This window comes from Vidua chalybeata, chromosome 5 (assembly GCF_026979565.1).
Source record: "Vidua chalybeata isolate OUT-0048 chromosome 5, bVidCha1 merged haplotype, whole genome shotgun sequence".
NCBI lineage: Eukaryota > Metazoa > Chordata > Aves > Passeriformes > Viduidae > Vidua > Vidua chalybeata.
In genome coordinates this window covers 36,858,340-36,884,341 of record NC_071534.1, presented here as the reverse complement: position 1 = coordinate 36,884,341, position 26,002 = coordinate 36,858,340, and the positions used below count along the sequence as shown (strand labels likewise).

The window sequence follows — 26,002 nt, the reverse complement described above, 5'->3', positions numbered from 1 at the left end:
TACTGCCATACTTCATCATGCTTGCATAATCTTAATGAGAAAGGAAATCCAGTCCTTATTAAAGCCTTACTATCCTTATGTCCTGGATCCTCTACCTGAGGTCACTTGGTCTGTTCAGCCTGGGGAGAGCAGACTGAGGGGGGACCTCATGGCAATCTACAACTTCCTCATGAGGGGAAGAGGAGGGACAGGCACTGACCTGTGATGCCCAGTGACCTGAGGGAATGGCCTGAAGTTGTGTCAGGGGAGGTCGAGACTAGGTATTAGGAAAAGGTTCTTCACCCAGAGGGTGGTTGGGCACTGGAACAGGCTCCCCAGGGAAGTGGTCACAGCACCAAGCCTGTCTGAGCTGAAGAAGTGTTTGGACAGTGCTCTTGGACACACGGTGTGACTCTTAGTGATGGTCCTGTTCAGAGCCAAGAGTTGGACTCAATGATCCATGTGGGTCCCTTCCAACTCAGATTATTCTGTGATTAAAGTTTCGGGTGAACAAGAGAATGAAGAGGCATTCTGATGGAGGTGTCCGTTATCCATAATGTAAAATACATCAGAACTTTCCCAAGGAAGGGAATGAAATTTTGATGGTTTTAAAACAGGAAGATGAGCTTTCTGTGCTGAGGTCCTTAATGGTTATCCCACTGTCTTAATATCATTTTTCAAAGCTAAATTGCTTCAGATTAAAACTAGAATTTCTAATTTCCTTCCTTTAGCTAGAAAAAGAAGTCCCTGCATGTTACTTTTTACCTTGTGAAGGTGAAGCTATGTTTAATTTTGCAGGAAAGCTCTCTCTGCTATACAGTGATTAGACATTTGCCATGGGAAGGAATTCACCGTTCTTCCCATTTCAGGCTCTTGCCTTGCCTGTCCCCCAAATAAAGAGTTTTTTCGAATTCTTATTCTGAAGTACCTCAAATTCTTACTGCTAGATCTCATTCTTAAAGGTCTGGGAAGTTTGAACAGCTGTTTCTGTGATGTCAGGATGATTTTAAAAAGAAAGCTGTCTTTGCAAAGTGTTCCTCTGAGATCAGAGAATTTTGCTTGATCATGTGTGCTCAGAATAGTCATCTCCATGTGAATTCCCTGGCTGTTGCTATTTCATGACTTAGAAAAAGGTGAGATTTCTCTATTAGAGGCTTTCCATATGGTTGTCTCTCCATGCCATCAAAAAGCAACCGCAGGTGGATATGAGTTTTTGAGCTGTAAGATCTTGTGACCAATACAAGGTAATCTTACGTCTATGGAAGGGGCCTTTACTAGTTTTAGAATCAGAGAAAATTACAGCGAAAAACTCCATGCTGGTAATTTCCACTTCAGAGCTCTGTCTTATCTCATCTACCATGCTCACCTTCTTCCTTTCAGAAGCCTGTTTGCAGCTGTATATTCTGTCTTCCTCTTGGCTTGTTTTTCTCGTATCCTGAAGTCCTTTTCATGTGGCTTTGTAAAGGAAGGAATTCAGCTGAGGCTTGCAGATCCAGGAATTTATTGACTGATCTTTTCTCTCCTTATTTTCTGGTAGAAGGAACCATCATGTTTGTCCTTGAATGTCTGTGGCATTGGGGTAGATTTTGAGGACAATGACAGCAGGAATTACTGGCATGTAATTTGCCCTTACATCCATCAAATGAGCATCAAGTACTTCAGCAGTCAGTACCTGGCTTGGTGCTGAGAAAGCATTTCACAAAGCCCAGCTGCCTACTCTCTTTTCTTTATTGTATAAAAGTTAGCTTTGCTGACAACTTTACTGGCTGAGTCAAGGTGTAGCACATCTGCAATAGCTTTGAATCCTATGTATTCTTGATACATTAATGCCTTGGGATAGGATTTCCTACTTTCTTATTTGCTTACTACTTTTATAATTAAGGATGGTAATATCTGTCAGAATTTTTCTTAAAAGTGAAATCTTAAATTAATTTTTCTTATTAAATTAAAAACTTTGTACGTGTATAGAAGGTACAGAAGCTCCTTAAGTGAGCTGTGCTTCCTTTACACTATTAGGTTCCACAGTCTGGACAATCCTGCTATTACTACAGGCAGTTGAAAATAATAATGAGATTCCGTATCAACATGTCTATATCATAATAAGTAAGAAATAGATAAATGATCTTAGTTGCCCATCTTTCTCATTAACTTGGTTGGAATAAAGAGTGAATTCAGCTACTAGACGCACACATATCTTTAATGTCCTTTGTCTCACATGCCTCCTAATGTGTTTGCCTCCATCAGTAAAGATTTCTAAGGCATTGTTTGATTCATAGAAAACCCAGAAAGTCATTATAAGTTTTGAAGTTGACTTAAGATATGGACCTTTTTGATTTATTTCATTATTATTTTGGCATTTCAGACCTGAGCTATAGCCTGCTTGATCCTTCTAACCCAGCATAAATATCATGCTGGCTCAGCATTGAGGGAGAGAGATTCAGCATCTCGTTTTTTAAAACTACTTTCATCTTTTCTTTTTTTGGTTAAACACTCCCCATGATGGTGTAAAGTAAGCCTTTAATTAATACCACATGGAGTGTTTTTCCTCCAGTAACTGCTCAGTGAAGTCAATCCTTGTAAGATTTTTTGTTTTAACTTGACTATGGAGGAAGCTTTCAGTGTAAAATTAACTAGAATCTCGTGTATAATTGACTTTGGTAGGAAAAAAGAGATTGTGAAGGTAAGGTGCAAAATCTTCTGTTTTCTAATTACTAGCCCTTTTTAAGTATACCAGGTAAGAAATTGTTATACTAAATTTTGCTTATAACTAAGAAAAGAATTTCCATTCCCATGTTTTCTTCCTAAAGACAGATTTGCATTTTTTTTAATGCTCTGGCAAAGTAGATTAATATAAGGAATTCTTTAAGTAGTTAACTCTTAACAGTTAGAGATCAGACATAAGTGAAGATCAGCATTGAGATGAAACATTTATTCAAGAGATTAAGTGCGGGTTTGGAGAATGTCAGTCTCTCTCCTAGTTTTGTGTCATTTTCTGCTCATCTTGAAACAGCAGGTTTAAATGACATTATGATGAGAGCTTTGGAGTAATGTGAGTTCAAACCTTCTGGGTTCAGTGTTTAGATGAAGCTTTAGTTTCAGAAAAAGACTTCACTCATATAATTTTGAATCAGTAGACACTTCATCTTCAGTAAAGATGAGATAGAAACTTTGCAGCAACTTTTGCCTCAAAATAAGGACTCATTACAGGGTTGCCCTGCTGAAACAAGAATATGCATTTCATCAGGAAGTATGGTTGATATGGGAAATTCAGTTGGAAAGTTTATTTTTAAGTGTATTATTTTTAAAGAGTATTTTTGAGGGCATTCTTAACGGAAAGACTGCTTCTCAAATTTTCAGCAGTCCTGAATGTGCTACCACTTTATTTTAAAGTTGTGGCAGTGTGCAGTTACTTGGAGCACAAACTGGTAAGTAATTTTTGGTGTGTCTGCAAAACATCTTTGCTACCTTCAGGACATAGCTTGCTGAATCTCATCACTTTCAGGCTGAAGCATAGTTTAGGTGTGCAATGCCTGAAAAGTATTTTCATGAATGGTAACCTCTGACCATGGTTGCTGGAAGTTGACTTAGTATGCCAACCACATAATAAAACCACTTTTCATTTAAGTATTATTTACTGTTTCTTGAATTGAGGTGATTTTCCTTTACAGATTTCCTCTGTGGTGTTTGAATTAGATGATAAGCTTCATACTCTGTTGGCTAATATTTTAAAATGCTCTGAAGACAAATGCATGAGGAAAACTCTCTGTTCATCTGTTTGCTTAATGACTCTATTTCAGTGCAGGCAACTACATATATGGTGGCAAAACATGATCTCGGAGAATGAAATCGGCCTTGTTGTCAGTCAGTGTGAAAATTTCTCAAAAATTTTGCAAGGTCTTTGACAGAAAATGCAGAAAAGAAGGTTATGAAGGTAGATATGGAACTGTGACATGTTCACAGGTGATCAATGTAGAATGTGTTGCAGGCCTCCTTCAGCAAATTATACACATAACTGAAGCACACATCAGAGATATAATCTAAAAAAAAAAAAGAAAAAAAGCAGTTTTTAAATTGCTCAAGGTATTTACAAAAGATTACTATTGGAAAAGCAAGAAAGAAACATTGCTGTCATTTTCAAGTACTCAGGAGACTTCCTGTGCTATGACAGCTTAGGATTTGTAAGCATGTAGACAGAATGATCTTCATTTTGGTTCTCAGTGGATCTTATGTGGCTTTAATATATTTTACCAAATCGTAGATTTCCTCATAGATTATATTCCTCTGGTCTTTTAAGCTTTATCCTGTAATATATTTTGTTAGAACTCAACTGCTGGTAGTGTATATGCTGGTGTTCTTTGGTTGCTTTAAAAACTTGCTCCTATTTCTTTTTCCCGAGGGTGCACTTTCCCTGTAGACCCAAATATTGTGTCTTGCAAATGCTTGTTCTCTTAGGCATGAAAGATCACTTATCTTCTTTGTATTCTTGATGGCTACTAAAGCTCTTGTGGAGATGATATTTTCAGAAAATTTGTCAGGAAAGTAATTTTCAGATTTGCACACCAATGTTAAGCTTTATTCATGTAGATTTTGCAGTCCATGAAGTGTTCAAATGGCTGTCCCAGAACAAAGGCAATGCCTTTAATATTGAGGCCTTTGATCTCTTTTGCGTACTAATTATCAGTTTGGGCTTTCAGTGTGGTGCTTCTTTAATTCCTTTTTTTTTTCTTTCATTTTAGTTCTTTTCCCTGGCATTTCATATTAATTTTTAGAAATTATTTTTATGTGACTGTCTAAGTCACATATGTTATTGTCATGTTTTTACTCTTACATTATACCTCCATATGATATTTTAAAATCACCAGCAGCAACCTCTTTCCATTACATTATTATTATTCTGTTATACAAAATACATTTTTCTTGAAGGTAAATGCTTCTTGAAGGTACAGGAGATTTATACATTAAGAGTGGCCACTGTCTCTCTTTATCCCAAGGACGAGGTGAATTTGAATGTTGGCTAGGGAGGAGACAGCACAGAAAAAGGACAAGTCTTTCAGGAAAATCTTGTGCAAAGCAGAGAAGGTCTTACTGGTGAAAATTGAGATAAATAATTCCTATGAAGAGACAAATACTTGAATCTAGAGACCACTGATGTTTGGGAATAATCCGAAAATGTAGATATTTTAAAGATGTGTTCATCTGATAACAGCGCTTCAGTCCCTACACCTGGAAGCATTCTAAAGAATGAGAGCAACCAGATAAAACTGTCATGTGTTTTATTTTTAACACAGGTCTGGTGTCTCAGACTTGGACTATACACAGCTCAAGGAAAGCTCTGAGGAAAAGAGATGGAGAGTTGGGATTCCAAGTGCGCAGTAGGAAGACAGGGAGTAGAGGAGCTTCTTCTTTGTCTTTAAAGTGAGACACAAATTTGTGTAGAAGCAGCTCTATCCTTATTTCAGACTCACCTTCTGCTGCTGTGATACCCTTCCTGCTCAGAGCCCTGGCCCTGTGTTAGCGTTGCACTTGCATGTGGCTGCTGACACTCTCCAAGCAAGGCTGCAAGATTCACCTGAAGCCCTCTTTTCCTCACAGGTGGATCACAGTCTTTGCCTTTTTTCTTGCAGCTGAACTCCCTCAGGAAAGGGTCATTTTTAACAGCATTTTGTCATTGTTTCAATGTGTAGCTGCAAACCTGACACCTATCATGTTGCCGGCTTGCTGGTCTCATTAAGCACATTCCATGATTGATTTCCTTTACAATTTCTGTCATGAGTGTTTCTTTACTCTTGTAGTGTCAGTTAAAACAGATCAGTTCCACTGTATGCACAGGGCAAAATAACTAGGGAATAGAAAGCCCTTCTTCCATCAGTGTAAGCAGTTTGGTCACACGTATTGACCTTTTCCCCTTAATGTGATATTAGGACTTCAAGAGCTGAGGTAGTGTTCCGTCAACATAATTAAGGCAGTTTTAGTTTCTTTCTGCACTTCTGCTTCTTGTTGCCTCTTCAGCGTGTAGGCCCCTTGTCAACCAGCAGTCTAGCTGTGCCTCCCTTGGGTTATATTTGAGTCTGCTTCTCCAATCTGCTCTCAGGGGCTTTATACTAAAGTGAAAGGCTGTGAATGTTATGGAAATCCTTTTATTTCAAGAAATTTAGCTTTATAGGTCAAAAGCCTTCTTAATTCTGACTAAAATGTATGTTTGCATTTTTGGAGGCATACTAACTATTCCTTTTGTATTGCAGTGTGACAGTCCGTCCTAAATTTCAGCTATGGTAAAGGAAGACTTTTCAACTATGGTAACTTGGATAAATCATCATGAAACTGAAGTTCTTTTCAGTCATTCAGGACATAACCAAAGAAACAAACAGAAAAACAAAATGTAGCCTGTTCCTTTTATATGTATCTTAGTTTTCTTCTTGCAGCTTCACTTTATGTTTTCCATGTGCTGATCTTCTTGATTCTGGTTCTGTATTTAAGGTATTGATTTTTCATTATCCAAGGTCCTTTTAATGAGTTAATTCCAAACAATAACAATCCACTCACACAACTGTTTGTCCTTTGGGATCCAAACCTGAATTTGGAGACAGGTCTGTGTGTTCACACCTGTACGTGTTACATATCATACATTTGATGAAACTGGGGCTATTACTGACTGATAAAAAATGTGACTGAAGTGTAACCAAAATAGCTACAATTTTTACACCTCAGCAGTTTTCCCCTGAGTAGGACTGTCATTATAATTGTTTCTCTCTCTACACCTTTTTTCCCATTAAAAAGGACAGTTGCTAACTGCTTATGCATGAGAAAATTAATAATGATATGAAAAAGACATTACTTTTTGTTTTACAAACCTTACTTCATGCAGCCAGATGAGAACACTAAGAGTGTGTAGGTAATTGGCTTTCCTGCACCCTGTGTTTTTAATTGCCTGGATATGCAGTCAGCTCAAGGTACATTTCTTATGCTCTAATGAGTTTTAACATAAAGGTTTATTTCTAGGGAGATCAGCATTGTAAGAGCCTTTCAGCTGTCTTATAAAAATACTTTAAAGTAACACATTGGTACCTAAACCTTGCCACCCAAGAAATTAAGCACAGAATTTATTATTTAATTGTGTATTTTACCTAACAACATAAAGGTGGCTTTTGAAAAAAATGTAGCATTCCCCAGAGTTTCTTTATACCATGGCAGTAGGTTGACATTGATTCAGGAATTGTTATAATTTAGATAAAGTTTGAGAGATGTCATTTCAGAAGAAAAAGCTTATTTAATCCTTATGTAATTTTTAATTCACTCTTTGCATTTATTTGTGACTTGAAACAGTAAGTAAATAGAGCTCTTCTTTCCTGACAAAATGTTTTGGATAAAAGACATTTACATGAATGCAATATGAGGAGTTTTAAGGGCATGTCATATCTCAGCTGAAAAACCCCCATCTAGTTGTACTGTACAAATGAGTGCAGCACATGCATAGAGTATACATGAACATTTCATTAGTGTTGCTGCCAGAGTAAATAGACAGCAGTTTTGAATTACCTCTGCTATCCATATTTATAGAAGGTATTCAAACACATGGTTGTGTTGGATGTTGTTTGGGTTTGTACCTTCCTCTGATATAGCTGTGACTTTGACTATGTCATTTAACTACATCCAGCTCTTTTCCCACTTGTGAAGAGAGATGGTAATGGTTTTCTTCAGATGGAAGTTACAAAGTCTGTAGATGGCTCAAGCTCTTGAGTAGGAAGGATTTCTATGCTAGAGTTAAGAAAGACAGTGCAAGCATCTGCTGTGACACTGCTGTGAGCTCTCTTCATTGTCCTGTCCCACACTGATCTGCTAAGTGAACTTGTCACTAAGAGCCAAGTAACTTAAACTTCACTAAATAAAAAGTAGTAATTGTATTTACCCATCTTTGTCAAAAATTTTTGTACCTGCATATGCAATGAGCCTGAGGACATCTATTTTTGTGGTCGAAGATTTTGCCAGTTTGCCTCTCTCCCCACCTATTTTAAGTGTGTATGAATAGTCATAATCCAGAATTCCAGTCTGCACATATTGGATGCATTTTGATTCGTTTAATTCTTTTTAATTTCAGTCAAGTTTCATTGCAGCAAAGGATCTCAAGTCTGAGTCTATTCCAAATAACCTGTTAAGAATTGTAGGAGGTCACAGTGGTTTACATTCAAAGCAGAAGGTCTGATTTTAGTTAACTTGTTTCTCCAACTGCCAACTGCCTCTGGTAATTGTACATAATTTCTGTATTTCTGTAAATACGTATATGTATACGTCTGTGATACTACTGCATATGCTGTATTTCAGGAAAAGCAGAGATTTCTGACAGATGTCCTACATGAAGTGATGTTGCTGGATGGGTTGGCCAGTTCACATCCAGTATCCCAGGAAGTGCAGCAAGCCTCAGACATCGACAGGGTGTTTGACTGGATTGCTTATAAAAAGGTGAGACTAACTAAGCTTATCTATAGGATACAGATATGTCAGTAGCTATAAGAAGGTCATGTTCCATCTGTAAAAGAAATACCATGGTTATACTACGTATGGGAAACTAATCTGTGTGGAATGCATTTGGAATATTCTACATTGATTAAACCCAATTACATTCAACATATCGAGTGTTAGTAAATATTACAAATAAACTTGGGAGGCTGTCAGAATTCACTAAGAAGATTTAGGGCTTTTTATTGCTATTTATTTTGTGACAGGGTCTGCGTTGTGTTAGATGCTTTAAAAAGCAAAAGGATATGTAGTTTTTGTCTTATTGAAACTCTCTAGAAAACTTACCAAGGGCTAAATTTAAATGTAAAGTTTTTTTCTATGCCTGAGAGTTTACTGTCAGCTAGTGAAAACTCTGAAGTCATTGCTGAACACTGAGAGTGGAAAAACTGCCTTCTGGTGTGGTGAAGGAATATATATTAAATTCAATCAATTTTAAATTGCATTTCAATGATTCAAAAGTCTTTGGCCAGTTTCTGGATTCAACAGCTTCTGTGCAGGAGTGAGAGGGTTTCCCCTCCTCCATAACATGACTGAGCTTGCTGTTAGTACATGGCCTGAAAGCTGGTGTTTCCCATCATACCACATTGCCTGTTCTCTGCTACAGGCTATGACATATAAAACTGTGTATCACGGCCAAATGTGTTTGCTGTGTGACACAGTGGCTGCTGCCTGCAGCCTTCCTGTACAGAACGTCTCAGTTCTGACTGATGATTCAGTCACAAGAGTTTCTTGAGTGTGGCCTTTGTTTCTAATATCTTTTCCTCTGCATCATTTTCTGCCTAACATCAGACTGTAGCAAGACAGCATAGAACTGACTTGGTCACTGAACCTCTTGTTTATCCAGTGCTCTTTCTGGGATGAAAAAGAGGTGTTATCCTCTCTTGTAGTCATAAGCTATTCCCAGACTGCAGTAACTTCACCTTGGTCCTCTTTCATGAAAGGATCATGCCTGTAAGGATGTGCAAATGAGAGAGTGTGTGTGTGTATATGTGACTATGTAATAGATACCTATGATGGAATATAAAAACACAAAATACTTAGGACAAGATTTTAAAATGCTGCAGTTGCTCAAGAGCCCAAGTAACATTTTCAAATCGCTTAGTTATCTTGGAAAATGGTCTAGGTCTAGGTCAATTAAGCTATAACAGCCAGCAGCTTTTAGCATACTGAATATTCCCTTTGTTTAAATCTTTCAGTCTTATGCTTTCTGGTGATATCTAGATTTTGGTAGGTTCAGAGGCTTATCTCACATGAGTATCTTCATATTTCAATCTAATTATTTTTTTTTAATTTATACAGTAATAGTACTTATAGTTAACTGTAGTATATGACAATTTTATGAACACTGCAACCATCAAGTAATTTTCATTTACATTGAAATGACAAATAGGACAGTAGGACACATCTGTATACTGATAGCTATTTTATGCAGGCTACTAGGATCAGTCTGGTTTTTTTGTGGAGATTACAGTACAAACTTTGCCTTTTATCTATCTATGTAAATGTTCCTTTTACAGTGTAACAGTGGCCATGCCCAGTGGATACAGCAGCATCTCTCCACTTAGCCGCTCTGGTGGCCAATCCTTCTGAGTCTTAGGTGACATTGGATGTGTTCATATCAGGGCATGATCCAGTAAATTTTGAGCCCATTTTTACCAGATCAAGCAAACTACCTTAGGGAATGGCAATGGCAGAATTTACTTACACACCTTCATAGGGGGGGAGATTAAAATAACCATTCTTTCACCTATGAAGTCGTTTTTTTCCTGTCTGGTAATTTGTCTGTCTGCTATTCTCTGTAGCTGTTTATCATTTTGGTTCAAGATACAAGCTTAATTATATAATAGGAAGCATAAAAGTTTAATTAACAGCATACAAGCCTATTGTTTAATAGAAAGAAACCTTCCTGACTTACTTTGTAGCTGTTCTTTTTAGTACTTTCATTGAAACACCTGACACTGTTCCTTCTGAGGATAAATTAGAGCAAATTTAACATGTCTTATATAGTTTCATTCCTAGAAAATGTTGTATGCATGCATGCATTGCTTACGCTGAAAATCAGCTATGGAAATAAGTTTATTTATTAGATATCCAGAATAGAGCCTATTCCTCTAGCTCTCTAGTGTCTCCTAGTATAAATACTGTGGTGAATAGTATGTTGGTAAAATCCAAACTGTAAAATTACACTGAAGGCTTTCATGTGGTCAGGTGTGGGCTCAAATATTTTCAGGTGCTACAATGAGCCTTGCTGGAAGGAAGTTATTACTGGTGTTTCTGGGATGACTTTTTGGTTGTCTTTGGTTGAGTGACTTTTTAAATTGCTGTAAAACATTAAGCTGTCAGAAATTTTTTTCTCTTGAACTTTTTATCTTAAACTTTGGGTCAGGAACATCAGTGAGGACTTTTCTATGTCTTAAATAAAATATTTTTAAACAATTTACCACTATGTGCAATATCTGTCCTCTACATATTTGATTTTTTTTTTTCATTATCTTTTAACTTTTTTTAAAAATTTCCATCTTGTGCTCCCTGAGCGCTTGGATTGCCCATGTGATCTCTATTCTCTCTTCACAATTTTCTACATGATATTGAAATGATGAAACTTTCTCTGACACAAGTTTTGTTCAGTGAAATGACAGTCATAGAATGTCCTTGTTATTTCATTGTCTTTACTGTCATCAATATGGTATAAATCAGACCATTAAAGTACCCATCTCTGCTAGACACTCAGCTGTCATTCTAAAGACATGCCTTTTTCTACACACTTCAGAAATGACCATTGAAAATGTGCTATTTAGTTGCCTCAGAGTTGAATATATTTTTCATTTCCACTTTCTCATCCTTGGTGATTGCATGTATGAAGAAATCCATGACATAAACTTCATGGCATTCAGGTAATCCCACAAGCAGAGTGAAACAGACACTATAGCCTGGCAGCACACAACGTTTTTCCACTTAAACGGTTGAGGGTAAAGTTTGCCTCTTTGAAAAGCATCATACTAGTCATTCTTCAGATAGAAGTATGTCATCCTCCACTAGGGCCACAAATAAGTAGAGAAAAATGAGAAGTCGTGATAGTTCATTAATAAACAGTACCAGTAGATGATTCAAGGCTCTCAAGTTGCATCAGAGAGTGCATATGTCTTCCTAGTGCAGCTGGAAGTGAGATAGTGTCCTCCCACGATGACGGGAAAAGTGGTTATATCCCAAGTGCAGTAGAAAATATAGCCTGTTGAACACAAGAGTAGAACTGAGAATTGTTAAATCAAAGCAAAAAGCGTGACAGCCTTTCCACACCCGAAATAACTGACAGCAGGAATCATAGCCCTGGAGAGCTGCAGCATCAGAGGAGGAGAGAGTGCAGCAAGAATAACATGAGGAGCAACAATCAGCATGGAACAACTGACTCTAATAAAATGGAGAAACAAGGGAGCTGCATCTCAAAGGCAACAGCCAGACCCAGAGCAACCTGAGGGAGAGCCATCTCAGACAGAACTAAAGGAGTCATAGCCGTAGATGAGCAGCCACAGCCAGATAAGAGAAGGGATGAAAGGACACCTAGAGAGCCAGATATCTGAAGTCAGTTCAGTCAGCCTGCTGCAAGCTTTGAAGTGTGCTGGTTGGAGATTCTGGCAGCAATCAGTGCAGGCAAGACCATTATGATGGAGTGTAGCTATAAAAATATCCCCAAAAGAATATGCCTTGGTAAGTGACAAACAAATCAAAACAAGGAAGAGGATGACTGGAATAGGGAAGAATATTTTTTTTATTCCTTCTGTGTAAGCTAAATTAACCTCAGCAGTGAGATAGTTACTGACCCTGACTTTGTAATGCAAACAATTAATTATTTCCTAAACCCTTGTATGTATAACTTCCTTTTCCTTTTTAACTCTATGCCACATCTTTAAAATTTCTTTTTTCTTCTTTCAGTGTCAAGTGATGGAAGGAAGATTTATTTCTGATAGTAATAAAGGGAAACCATGCTTCCTGCTTCCCCTCAAAAGCAACATTCTGCATTAGGAGATCTGTTCAACTAAAACTTTACACAAAGAAAAAATAAACAGCTTCCCTGCATTCTGGCAAAGGAGAATTTAAGAAAATGAAAGCAGTGACTCGCTCACCCTTTTGAGTGTAATTCTCTTTGAAAATTTACAATGTAACACGTTCTGCAAGAATGTAGAACAGGAGGGCTAATGCAGTCACTGGGAAGCCTTTCTAAAAACTTCATTCTTTTTACTTAGGTTCCTCAGGCACTGGGAAACACATTCACACTGAAATAACAAAATAAAACCAAACCAAAAGAAAAACCCCAAACCATCACCCCATATTCTGTTCAGGAATAGTAGTTTATAAGAAAGCCAGTTCATGAGTGCAATGAAATTGTGATAATGTGCATCTGTGAAGTGACAAAAGAGTGAGAGTAGCTCATTACCAATGAAAGAAATGCTAGATAAATCCTTTAAAACTGTACAATAGGTTTTATTTTTAATTTTTCTTTTAGTTGAATTGATAACATAAGTTGGTATCAGACTAGTTGAAAGTCTTAAATACAATAGAGATAGCTTTGGAATCCATTCACTTGCCATGGCATAAAGGGAGAGATTTTTGTTTTCCCTATTTTAGCTGTGCTGTTGTCTGTGGATGCCATTAAGTCCAAAGGGTGAACATTTGTGTGATGCTGATTTTTCTTCCATGACTTGTGAGTGCAACAGGTCAGTGCCCACATTGCAGAAGGTGCTTTCAGGAGCCATTTGTTCATAATGCATTGTAACAGAGGAGGTACCTTGTAATGAAAATAATGTTTTCTGTTTCGATAAAAAGGTTGTAGGTTGTTACTGCTTCCTGTATGAAAGTAATTGAAATGCAGTCAGTGATACCAACAGGTTCAAGTTTAGAGCAGCTCCAAGAGTGCCTCAGAGGATGGAAGTGAAAAGGCTCCTAAAGTATGGAGGCTGTCCCAGTTCAGCCAGTGGGTGCCAATGCCTACAGCTAGACAGGTGCTTCAAGATACTTAAAATACTTCTCTTAACTCATCTTCCTACCATCCTGACTCAAGCAGGAGCAAATAGTCTTTAACTCTTTACACTGGTTAGTGTATGCTAGTTATTATTTTCTGTAGAAGAAACATGGAAACTACAGTGTGTGGTATATAAGCAGCTACACATGGACAGTACTTCAGGACTTTTATGTGTTCCACATGCCAGGGACAATTGCATATGGATTTGATTGAAAATAATAAAGATGGAGCACAAATATTAATAAAAGCATTTTATTGTAAAGAAGAGTTCATTAGACTATACCTGTCCATCAAGGTAGAGTTATCGGGAGGACACAACCTGTTGTGGTACAAGCCTTCTGCCTGTTTCCCATGGAAAAGTAGTGGCAAATGGCACATCCCTAGTGCTGGAGGAGATGATTGAAGCAGAAATGGCACCAGTGGGTCTAGACACCATGCCCTACCATCCTTCCTTCCCCAAAAGGGACCCATTAGAAGGAACAAAGTAGTGCGTCTGTGCCTCTGATATTTTCATGGCTTAAAATAGAGTGTTCATAAAAACAGGTATACATTGAGGTACTTGAACGTGACATGCACTTGTCTTTTCTGCCTCTCTGTTTCTGTTTTGTAGTGATCATTTTCAACAAAGGGCAAAGCAGAAAGTTACAGGTATTTTGTTTTTTGCTGAAGGAGTCAAAAAAAAAAAATGCCGGCATACAAGCAAGGGCTGATTCTGCTGATACACATTCTGGTTTAGATCAATAACCAGAAGAGCGACAGTTACAAGTGCTAAAGTAACTTGGAAGAAATTGTAAGAATTAGAAATAGAAAATAAATTTGAGTTAGTGAAATGGAGTAAAAGGAACAAAAAACTTGACATAAGAATATGGTCAACATTTTGATCAGAGTATGATCCTGTAACATTTCTATTCAAAAGGTGACTCCCTAGAAAAACCTCTGGCACACTGTTTTGTTGTTGTTGCTGTTCTTTTTAAAGGTATGTTTAAGTACTGGATAACTTAGGAAGCTTAAAGGAGGTATTAAAAAAGAGGAATTAGAATGACAGGCTTAGTTATAGATAGTTGCAAATCAGTCTTAGGCTAATGGATTTGGATTCTTATGTGGTGTTTAGTGAACTAAAAAAGGATATTAATTTTTCTTGAAGATTTTCATATAAAGGCAGTTAATAAAAAAGTGTAATGTTCCTTTGTCCTTGTCACTGGTGTCAGAACATGTAAGAGGGGTTTTGGTGGTGAGACCAAGTAAAACTCCTGTTGTAAGTTGAGTCATGATAACATTTTATCTGGGCAATGGATAATATTTTATTATTCAAGGAAAATGATACAACAATATCCAGCTGAAGAGTACGATTAGTTATGGTCATATACCCCTGAATTTTCTTCTTTGTGTCATGTTCCTAAAATTTTCAATGGAATTTATGACTAAGACAAGTATTTTGCCAAAGTCGTCTTGCTATCTGACCATTTTGGTATTATCCAACCCTACAACAGCTGTGTTTGTCAGAATAGAAAATTATTATGATTTCCAAGTGGAAAGCTCTCCTTGAATATAATGTTGTTTTTTCAGTGATGTTTTGGCATCAGATAAATGGCCTTTCATTCTGTAAAAACAACATAAGGCGCCTTTATACGTCTTTGAGGATTTAATAAATACATTACAGGTTTGTAGGTATTATTTGCTGATTTGAAAAATACTGGTTTACCCATGCTGTTAATAAAGTTTTAAAAAACATGTAAGTTTATTTTTTAAATTAAAACATATCCTGGTTTTATTGCTGAATATTAACAGCATGTTAATTTGTGAGTGTGCACTGCCTGATTAGCAAATATCAGTTGGAAATTCTGTTGCTTTAAAAAGTAAAGAAGATTAATTGAATTTTTGTTGTTGTTGTTGTTGTGTTTTTTTTTTTTTCCCTAATCTGTATCATTAAAATGAAGTAGGGATGGTTTTCTTTGGGCTCCTTTTAACACATATAGTCTCTTAATTTTTAACAATTGTTACCAAGTGCAGGGAAAACACTGAGAGCCACAATTAGCCAAGTACATAGATGTTAAACTTTATGTGTGTAGGGCTGTGGAATTTATTTGTGTTGCTTGTGTGCTTAAGGTACTTCAGTGCATCACTGAATGATTGCCTGGGCGCAAAGACCCTCAGGATAGTTTCATACTGTGACATTTGGTACCAGTATGCTGCATGATCTGCATATACCTATCTCCTTCCATACTTCTTCCCTTGGCTTTTATGTGGGTTATCCAGAGACAAAGCCTCTAGGAATTAATTTAAACATTGTACATTTCTGTCACAGGGAGGAAATTATAGGCATATGTTTACTCATTTAAACAAGTATGTTCTGTTACCCTAATCAAATAAGGAAGAATTTGCACTTATCAAATTCACTTGCATTAAGCTTCATTTTTTTCTTGTAATATTTGGAGGTGCCATTGGAGAATACAGAAAAAAGCTACGCTGTTGTATATTACAGTGCTCAGTTTCTGAAAATGAAAGAGGAATTTAGTGTTGGTGACTCATGATACAATCTAATTAATTCCCTGAAAAGAATTTTTCAGTGGGTACTTATGCATTTCTCCGAGATGAGATAGTTTTGATACAGACAGCTGAAGAATTCCAGAGAAGCCTTTGCAATTATCTCTGCTGTTACAGCTTGATAGAAGTGCTTTAGCAAAGGTCTCTCTGGAGCCTGCAACAGGATCATGTTGTAACTGATGTCATGAATAGGACACTCTTGTTCCATAATTGTCAGAGTAAGACCACATAAGATAAAAGACTGTTCAGATGATAAAGGTAGGAAAGTAAAATACATTTCAGCATAACCTTCTGAGTGAGAGCTGAGGAATGGCTGAACTCCCTTTGTGGGAAAATGGAAAAAAAAGAGAGCATACAGTGAATATGTTTGCTTAAGGAAACGCAGCTGAAGTGCAATACCTGTGTTTGAAAGTGGTTACCCAGTGTTCAGTTGTTCATAAGGGGGAATTCAGTAAATCCAGTGCACTGCATGTAGTGTAACATGTTACACTACTTCCACCAGTTAACCAAGTTTTTAAATAATTCATTTACATATGTATACCTCTGTCTACATCTGAGCAAATTCTGCAGATGTGACTTCGTCAAAACATACTTATTTTCTGTTAAATATCTCCAAGATGCAGCATATTTAATTTTGGGGGTTTTAAAAATTTTATGTAATTATTTTTTTAAATGTCACATTTTTTGCTCTGTGTTTGATGTACATTATTCTTTTGCTTTAATTCATGCTGTGTTTTTTCCCAATAAGCTAAATTTCATGGGGTATCCAGCTGTGGTTGCTTAGTACCAACAAAGAATGATTGTTTTGAAAAATGTGACTTGGATATTACTTGTTGGCTAGTGTTCACATTACAAAATTAAAGTGCAAATGTGCATTCTTCGTATAAATGCTTGGTAACATGCTCTTCTAATATTTGAAATGAACTTAGACTCACAAAATTACCCAAGTTTTTGAGAACTAAAGAACAATATATGAATTCAAGAAATTGAAGCTGAAATGAAATGATACTCACCCATTTAAAAGCCCATTTGATCGTGGATATCCTTAGGCTTCTATTTGACAGAGAACTGTAAAAATATGTTCAACATTTAAAAGAAAAAAACACAACCTGTATGCTGTTTTTATTACATTCGCAGTTCTAAAAGAATATCCTTCTTTGTATGTTTCATGAAGAAATGATACGTTTCAACCAGTACTTAAAACACATTAGCCAAAAATAGGAAGTTCTTCTGTGTTCTGAGGTGATTCTGATGAGCTAGTAGAGTAGGCCTGACTTGACTGTATGCAACAGGTATGGCTCTGACTTATGTAGTGAGGGACCAAATCATGGTCAAAGTATAAAATGGGGACTGGGATTTTTAAGGATCTCCCAGAGGAGTGCAATGAATTTTTTGCGTTGGATATTCCTGCTGAAGAATGGGTTAATTCCCATGCTCAGTTTATTCTTTGTAATTGGTTGCAGAAACCATCAATTTGAGGTAGGTGTGTGGGAAACATTACCTAAAAGAACTGTTAGTTGTTAGAAAGTTTGCAGATCTGAGTGGCATCCACTTGCTTCTGGTAAGGGTAACCAGATATGGAGCTGCAGAACTTCTGGCAGTGGGATGTAGACCATCCTAACAAATAGTTGCTGTGCCAGAGAATTGCTTGAGAGCTAAAGGCTGGTGAGTTTGTCTTCCTTCTCCAGTGAGATGGGAACTCTATAGGGTATAAAGAGTAAGATAAGTCAGCACGTGGATTAATATGGATGGTCATCACTACTGCAGAGGGGAATTCATTCTTACTATCTAGCTGGAGTTCTTGAGGGGAGAGTGAGAATGGATTTTAAAACAGTTTTTGACAAGGCACGCCACCTATAGCTCAGGGTAAATAATTTAAGGAGAGAACTACTTAATGTGTGTGTACAGTAGCTGATTAATTAAAAACCACCCATACTAGTATACATCAGGTATATACTAGTAGCCATGAAATTTTGTATATTGATTCTCATCTTAAATCAGGAGGTCTTTATGAACGAATGATGCTTTTGTGTGAGGCTGTTTGTGGTCTGAGTCTTGTTTTAATCAGTGAAAAGGAAGCTGGTTATAAGAACTTACTATTGATAACAATAGCTCTAACAATATGAATAAAATTTAGTGTAATTGAGGCAGAGGATAGAGTAATTCACATTTCTCTTAGCTAGAGAGAAGGTAACCTTAATCCTGAACTGCAGGTTTATCAGCACACAGAAAAATAACTGTAGGCCTTCTGTTTGTGTCCCACTGAATTTGGAAACCAGTTTATGTGTTATTACATATTAATCAAGACTGATTCTGAACTGCCACAGACTACAGCACAGTAGAAGAAAGTTAATAAATCACCCGTATTTAGTGTTGGTTTTGGTTTTGTTTATTTAATGAGCAGAAGAAGCAAAATGGATAGGTGGAGATTTTGTGGAAAATGGATGTATTAAATTTCTGTTTTAGAACCTCAGTTAGGTAATTTTTTTCTGGTAGTCCAGTGTTCCTCTCCTCAGCATCTCACTCCCTGTTTACACCTTGGATACTATGGAGGTATTTTTCTTACCAGGATCGTTCCTGATTTTAGCTTTTGTGTCACAAAAGTATTTTTATGAACTAAATCAAACCGCTTTAATTCCTAAAGAAGGGTGGCAAGGTGTACATTCAGTGAAGAAGAGATAAATTGAGGTCTGTGTAATTACTATGATTGATGTTACATGAGATAAATTGATAGGTAAGCCTGCAAGATGCTGTATTGGCCTTTGCAAACTCGAGGAGGTGTTTTCCCACTGTTGACTTTTTCATAGTTTTTAATACTGTTTTGTAATTTACAGGGTAAAATAGCTTCAGAGAGATTGATGTCATCTCACTTGAGATGGTCACCATGTAGACACCTGCAACTGAGTAGTTCTCCATCTCCCTGTATCATCAGTGAAGATAAACAGGCATCTTTGGGGTGAAATTAATTTATCCTATTTTAGATGCATAACTTTGGATGAATCAGGATGAACTGAAGTGCTTGTTTCTCTCTCCTTTGCCTTTAAAGAAGGTCCAGGCATCTGCCTCAGCTGTGTATAACTGCGTAAGCATCACTTAGCCACAATGTAGGTATTTGTAGTCAGATGAATCTCAGTCCTATGGTTAAAACAAAAACAGGAAGCACACAAAACCACAACTAAAAAGAAAAATACGCAGGAAAAAAAAAATTTGTAGAAAAGAGTATGGAAGAGCTGTGTGTTTTCCAGGTCAGCCTATTATGATCTCTTTTCCTTCCCCCACTCTAATTCATTTACAGAAAAATCTATTATTTTGCCCTTACAAAGTAAATCAGTTGTAGTTCACGGTTTCTGTTTGTATTGCTGACATTTTTCTCTCAAGTGAACTTTTTAGAATAATGACATAATTTTTGGTTCTTCAAAGAATAATGCTGAAGGAGTTTCTAGTTTATTTGTATCTCTTCACATATGGCTTCTTGTTCCTGCCTCTTGGCTTCTGCATAAACCTGCTGCTGGTTTGCTGATTTTTATATTGTTCCCTTCCCTGAAACTGCTTCACCAGTTCTTTATTTCAAGTACTCTTCTTTGCTTTCTGTTCAATATAGAGCATCTACCTTCAGCTAGCAAGCACTCTGCTCTCTCTCCAGGGCCTTCTGTTGAATACCTACCCTTGCTAGTCTTCTTATGTGAAAGTATGGAGTGTAGAATAAAGTGAGATATGATTTTTGTTATTTGACTATATATACAAAAGGATCACACCGGTTTTGTGCCTCCACAATTCAGGAGTTTCCCCAGAATGGAGAATCAATTTCTGTATGGCCTTTTTGGACAGTGCAGTTGAATTAATCTCACTGCACTTTAGATGTCTACGGCACAGATGTATATATATGAGCTAATCACTCAAGCCTGCTTTTGGAGTGAATTACAAGAGATGGGTGCTTTTAGAGTACAATTCCCCTGATCTGAGGTTTTCTTTAAGATTAGATAAAGTGCATCCAGAGGTGACTCATAAAGCCCAATGACTGTAAGGGAAGTCTGAACAACTAAAGTGATGATAGTCACAGGTGCTACAGATGCTGCATTGAATCAAGTGTATCACTTCCTGTGTGGCTCTGTTGCAGTACTGTGTAGTAGTAGCAGTAGTCATGTTTTTGTGGGTTCATACATAAGACTTAATTTGTTTCCTGTTAAATAAAGTTCCATTTGGTACTATCTTTTGTATTAAAAAAAATTACAAGATGCAAGTTGCAAGTGAAACAATAAATTAAGGAATTTCAAGTATAATAAAATTGAGATATTCAGTAAGTAATAAAATTAAATTGTCTTACAGTAGTTGTGATCTCTAATGATGTAAGAGGATCAAGATGTAGGAGTGGGTTCTTAAAAATTAGTTAAAACTAATCTGGGATCAAGGATGCAATCACATTATTTTATATTGGCATGGAGAGAGTTAGACTGCATGGAGAGAATTAGACTGAATACCTTAGCTTGGCTCTGCATTTTGTAGATTTCAAAGATGTGTTCAGTTTGCATACAAAGGAATTCTACTCCTAAGTTTTGTTATGGATTATCTTTACCATGTTGTGAGTGTACAAGTTTCTTCAGGGGAAGAAAGCGCATAAACGTCCATCCCTTCAGGCAGTGTTGGCTAACTGTCCATGAATGAGCCTTTTCCCAAGATCACTTTGCAAAAAAGAGCTGTATGCACCTAATTTCCATGAAGTAGCCAACATACTCTACTTTCCTTTCCAATAGCAGTGGAATATCAATGCTGAGGCTGAGAAAGCTTCAACTGTATTATAGATTATATGAGGAGCATATAGGTTATACAAGGAGCGCATAGGTTATACGGGGATCTGGATGATCTTTGGCAAGTGATTTCACTAGGGTGCGCCACAGAATATTGCAGAATATTGGCATTAATCTTAGTGAGCACTTGTGAGATCTGCTAATGAGCAGTGCTTCACCAGCCCCAGGTAGTGCCATTAATCATTGGATGAATAACTAATGTATTTGGGTAGACAAATTAAGATAGGGTACAGTGGCTTAATGCTAGTCAGATTTTACACTGACAGGAACTAGATATGTTTTTTGAATAGGAAAGAATTGCTGTCCACTAGACCTCTTAAAGCAATGTGCTTTACCTCTTGACAAGGTACTAAGTCATCCACTGCCTGGAGGAAAGCACTTCAATTATCAATAAACAGTCATTCTGCCCAGCAGGAGAGGCAAGTTCGCTTCTCAAGACATCCTGTGTTCCTCTGTTGGACAAAGGTTGGCGGAACAGAAGTGGCTTTGCGAGTGAAGTGGGGAGCAGGGCTCCTTGCATATCAGGGTGTTCAGAGAGTGATGCTGATAGGTTCCAAAGAGCATCTCCTGCACCAGAAGAGATTTGTTGGGATTTTTCTGTAGGTTTAGGTCTAGGTCAAGAAGCTTTTGGAAGGTATGGCAACACAAGTCCTCTGGACTCCATCTGGTTTGCTGCTTGTTAAGCAGATAGGCAATGGGAATGTCAGCACATTGGGCCATTCAGATGACCCCAAAAGCTATGTATTCTGTTTTTCCTATAACTGAACCTACTGCACATACCTTCTGCACCTCCCACAACCCTCTGTTTAGGGTCACCTTCCAAGCTTCTCCTTTTAGTAAGCCACTGTTCTTTATGCCAGTTACTCTCTATACCTCTTGCTTTTTATCCTTCTGCCTGCAAGCCTGTTTTGCTTCCTCCCTAGTCAGCATGCCAGTGTTTGCTGCCTTATCCTGCTCTGCTTTCCAGAGCTGTGAACGTTTCAAGAGCTTCTGTGCTTCTTATGAATATGTCATTGTTCTCTGTTCTGCCTACTCTCAAAAGTTCAGGAAAGGTGAAGTGAATGGTTTCCTCCCATTTCTTTTCCCTCCACACCAAGGGCTTCATTTGCTCCTGTTTCTTCTCCCATGTCTTGAAGACACTTTTCCCCTTCTTAAGGTTCTCTTGCTTGTTTGAATCCATTCCCTTCCTGAAACACGTAAAGAAAGCATTTGCTTTCCCTGAGCAGGGAAGAAGGCGGAACTGTGACAAGCCTATTGTTCTGAAAGCTGTAATAGGGTTTCTGAGTTTCCTGAAGGTAATTAATTGGTAGAAAGTACTTCTAAAGTAGCTGTGAAAAGATATCTGTCTTGAGAGAATAGTCCTGCCTTTGTGCCTTGACTCTCCCTTCAGTCTTTGCTTGCTGTTTCATTTTGTTTGCTGTATAATGGCCAGCCATAGTCCATCCAACATGTGTCTAAATGTTACCTGTGAGGGGAATTCTATAATTCTTTACATGTATATGATAGTTCTTAGTCTCTGGATAGAAAAAAAAGACTCTATGGGCAAGATTATATGGAACTATTAGCTTGCTTACTTTTTACAGAAGTCAGTAGAGTCAAGGTGCTTATATAAATATATGTCTTTTGTTACTATGTGAAGTGTAAACAGTGAGAAAGAAACCAAAGCATCCTGGAATACTTAATAGTGAGTAGGAAAAGAGATGAAATAGAAAAATGTCTTCTTGTTGAGGATTTTGACTGATATGTTTTATGGGTTTTTTGTTTCTGCTACAGATATTTCTGATTGCCCTGACCAAGTTACTTACAGAATAAGTAGGATTTACTTATTTATGAGATATAAAAAAAAACCCTTCTGTTTATCTACTTAAACAGATTTATCTGTTGTTTATCTGCTTAAATGTCTCTGAGAACTTTACTCAATCTGTTTCTCTAGTAGTATTAAGGGCAATAATGTTTCCTGACCTATGGTATTGTCTGCTTAGGTAATAATCTGTTTTGAAAGGTGTTACTCCCGATTCTGCTATGTGTTCCAGACATGATTTGTCTTCCAGTAAGATTATATACCACCATAACATAGCCTGGTGTTAATAATGCGAAAATCATGTTTTGGTTTATTCACTATATTCACTTCCTAAAAGCAGCTCAGTTACTCTGCAACCTATATGATATTTGTTTTTGCTGCCTATATGAAGGACTTGTGTTTTCTTATCCTGAACTTTAATTTATCAGAAAAAGACATAAAGTCTTGTTTTGAAAGCTGAAGCTAGATAAATTCAAGTGAAACTAGATATCTTCCAATTAGTAAAAAGGTGCCTAGTTTCACTGTGAGAGTGAATATTAGTTGTGACACATTATATAGTACTCTGAAACATTATTCTGATCTTGAATTTTCTAAAACAGAAAGAGAAACCGTAGGGATTTTTGCCTAAATTACTAAATTAATGCAGAATAAATGTTTTAAAAGTCCTTTTGGCTTTAGAACCTGTAAATTTTTGAACCTATGTAATGTTGCTTTTTTTTTATTAGTGTTTGATCGAGTGTTAACCTAATTCCTGGACCTTCATCTCTAGATGAGGTGGTTGAGTTCTAGCATCATGTTTTCTTAAGGCCTTTAATTCATGGATTTGCAATCATACGTGTCCTTCCTCTTGTATGGTGATCAATACTAAGTATAACATTTAAATACTGGGATTGGAAGACTGGTTGTCTTGAAATTATATTGTAAAGTGGGATATTATAGCTAAATGGTCACATCAGATCTGCAAAGTTATTTCTGCTTGAAATAGAGCACTTGTGCAAAAGGAAAATACACAGCAACAGTGTTTCTGAGAGTGTGTGAGAAAATACAAAAAGGATGCTTAAAAAAAGCTGCTCTTGCAAGTATCTGTCTGTTTCTTGCAGTAAGTCCTGGGATTTAGAATCACTTGTCTTTTAGATCTCTATGCTTTACCTGAAGGGGAAGAGGCTAAGAACTTCTATAAGTAGAGAAAGAGTGCTATACAAGTACATACCTCTTTGCATGATAGTCTGGAAAATAACCTGACTATTAATAAGTCAAATATATATATCCACATCTTATAAAATTCTAATGGAAATTATGTACTTTTAGTCACCAGATCTCGAAGGCTGTTACAAAGGGAAGTAGTATCACTGAATCCTGATGTACAATAGTGTAATGGAGATAAAAGTATTATGAATAATCACTGAAGTAGAATTTGCAGTTGACACTATTTCTTTGCTCTCATTTAAAACTGGGCATTTCCATTGAGTGCATAGAAGGGTTGGGGTCAGTCACCCATGGAACTGACGCATGCGTGCTTCAGCAGTGGTGAGAGTGTGTTGTTTGACCTGCGCCTTATTCAATATATGGGGCAGGATATTAACACTTCATATCACTTATTAACACTTACTATCACTTTGCCTCCTCACTTTTCCTAGTAAGCATTTGCATTGTCTTCTCTCTCTCTTTCATTCTAGCACAAATAAAGATTGTATAAGTTACATGTTTCAGGCATATTAGTGTTGGATGGAAATGCCTGCTTCTGAGAGTATTTGTTGTGTTATACTGGCATTCAAAACTGGTAACTTTGTTTCTCTATTATTTCCCATAGGGTGCAGCTCTGATTCGAATGTTGGCTAGCTTTATGGGTCACTCTGTGTTTCAAATGGGCTTACAAGTAAGTAAAGGCACTTCCATCTTTGTGTAGATGTGTATTTCTAGCAGTTTCTTTTGCTCTCTCTTTTTCTTTTGAAACTATGTTTGCATCAATTTATGGTATATTCTGGTATATTTGCATCAGTTTCTTTACTTTAGGACCTTCTGAGGTACCACCATGTCCCTGAAACTGAATTTGATTGAAGATACAGTTTCACCTGTATTTCTTGATGCATGAAGTGATTGTACTTCAACTGGCACACAGTTTTGTACAGTGTGCCACATAAAAGCCACTTTATCCATGTGACAACTATGTGAAGGACTAGCTGAGGAACTAGCTACTTCTCTTCACCTGCGTTTGACTGCTGGTCTAACAAATAATAACAATATAAGCCAGCTGGAAAATAAACAGCCCTAAAATGAATAATGCTTTTCAGATAAATACTTTTGCCATCCCTTCCTCTGTAGCAAAATCCTTGAGCTTTATTTTTACCTTTAATAAGCATGAAGTGCTCTCTGCCTTAACAATGTTTTGAAAACTCACTCTGTCTTTTAAAAGAAATTTAAAGAGGCAACATTGCTATAGAAAGAGAAAGAAATTCAACGTCCTGATTACCAAGGATGAACTCCTTTCAGCAATAATTCAACACAAATGAGTGTTTCGTAAACTATTTAAAAACAAACATGCCAAAGCATAAAAAACAATGCAATTCCCCCTATTCCATTGAAATCTGCTTTAGTAAATAATGTTACAGACAGCTGTGATTGATGAATTATGTATGATACAGCCTGCTACTTAGAAGTGTCCTTTAAAGTAAATTGATGTTCACCTGAAATACAATTATGCTAAGTTGGAAGGAGTAATCAATCTTATCTGTTCTTAGTAAGCTTTTCATTTTGAAATTTAAATAAACTATGTCTAGGATCAGGTCATTTTTTAACAGAATAATTCTACCTCTAACCAAAATAAATTGGAAGATAAAATATAAACCAAAAATTAAATGAATGCATTGGTCATGTCAGAGAGGTATTTTCCATGCAAAGGCAATGAAAGGAAACTTGCTGAGGAAATGCAGCTTTTTGGAGAATTTACAGTACAATCAGGGTTTGTAGCATAACTTACTCATGGGACCAGATTGATCATTTGCTTAGTTGTAACACCAGGTCAGATCAATTTGATAAATTTCTCATTCAGATGAGAACTCTTTAAATCAGAAGTTTCCTTCATAAAATCTTGTGTATGTTAAGGGTAAAACCATCATGTCATTTAAGACAGTAAGACTTCTGTCCTTAGTCCAGCAAACTCCATATTCTAGCCAGAAACTTCTATTTGGACAGATCCATTCATAGAGGAATTCAGTAGCACTTTTTCCCAGTGGAGTATTGTCACTCAGGGTTTTAGAAAGGAAAAGTTTTAGTGTGTACATCTTAAACCCTGTTTTTCTGTTTTCTTCTACCATTGCCTGAGAAATAACTGTGTGCAAGTTG

The 26,002-nt window shown here is 36.9% G+C and overlaps 1 protein-coding gene across 1 annotated transcript in view; it reads left to right on the top strand.

The window, feature by feature from the left end:
• Window positions 1-26,002, top strand: part of TRHDE (thyrotropin releasing hormone degrading enzyme) — a 203,557-nt gene that overhangs the window by 87,831 nt on the left and 89,724 nt on the right. Inside the window, exons 6-7 of the mRNA XM_053943823.1 lie at window positions 8,299-8,436; window positions 24,471-24,536. Coding sequence (XP_053799798.1) covers window positions 8,299-8,436; window positions 24,471-24,536 — 204 coding nt within the window. The remainder of the gene's footprint in view (window positions 1-8,298; window positions 8,437-24,470; window positions 24,537-26,002) is intronic.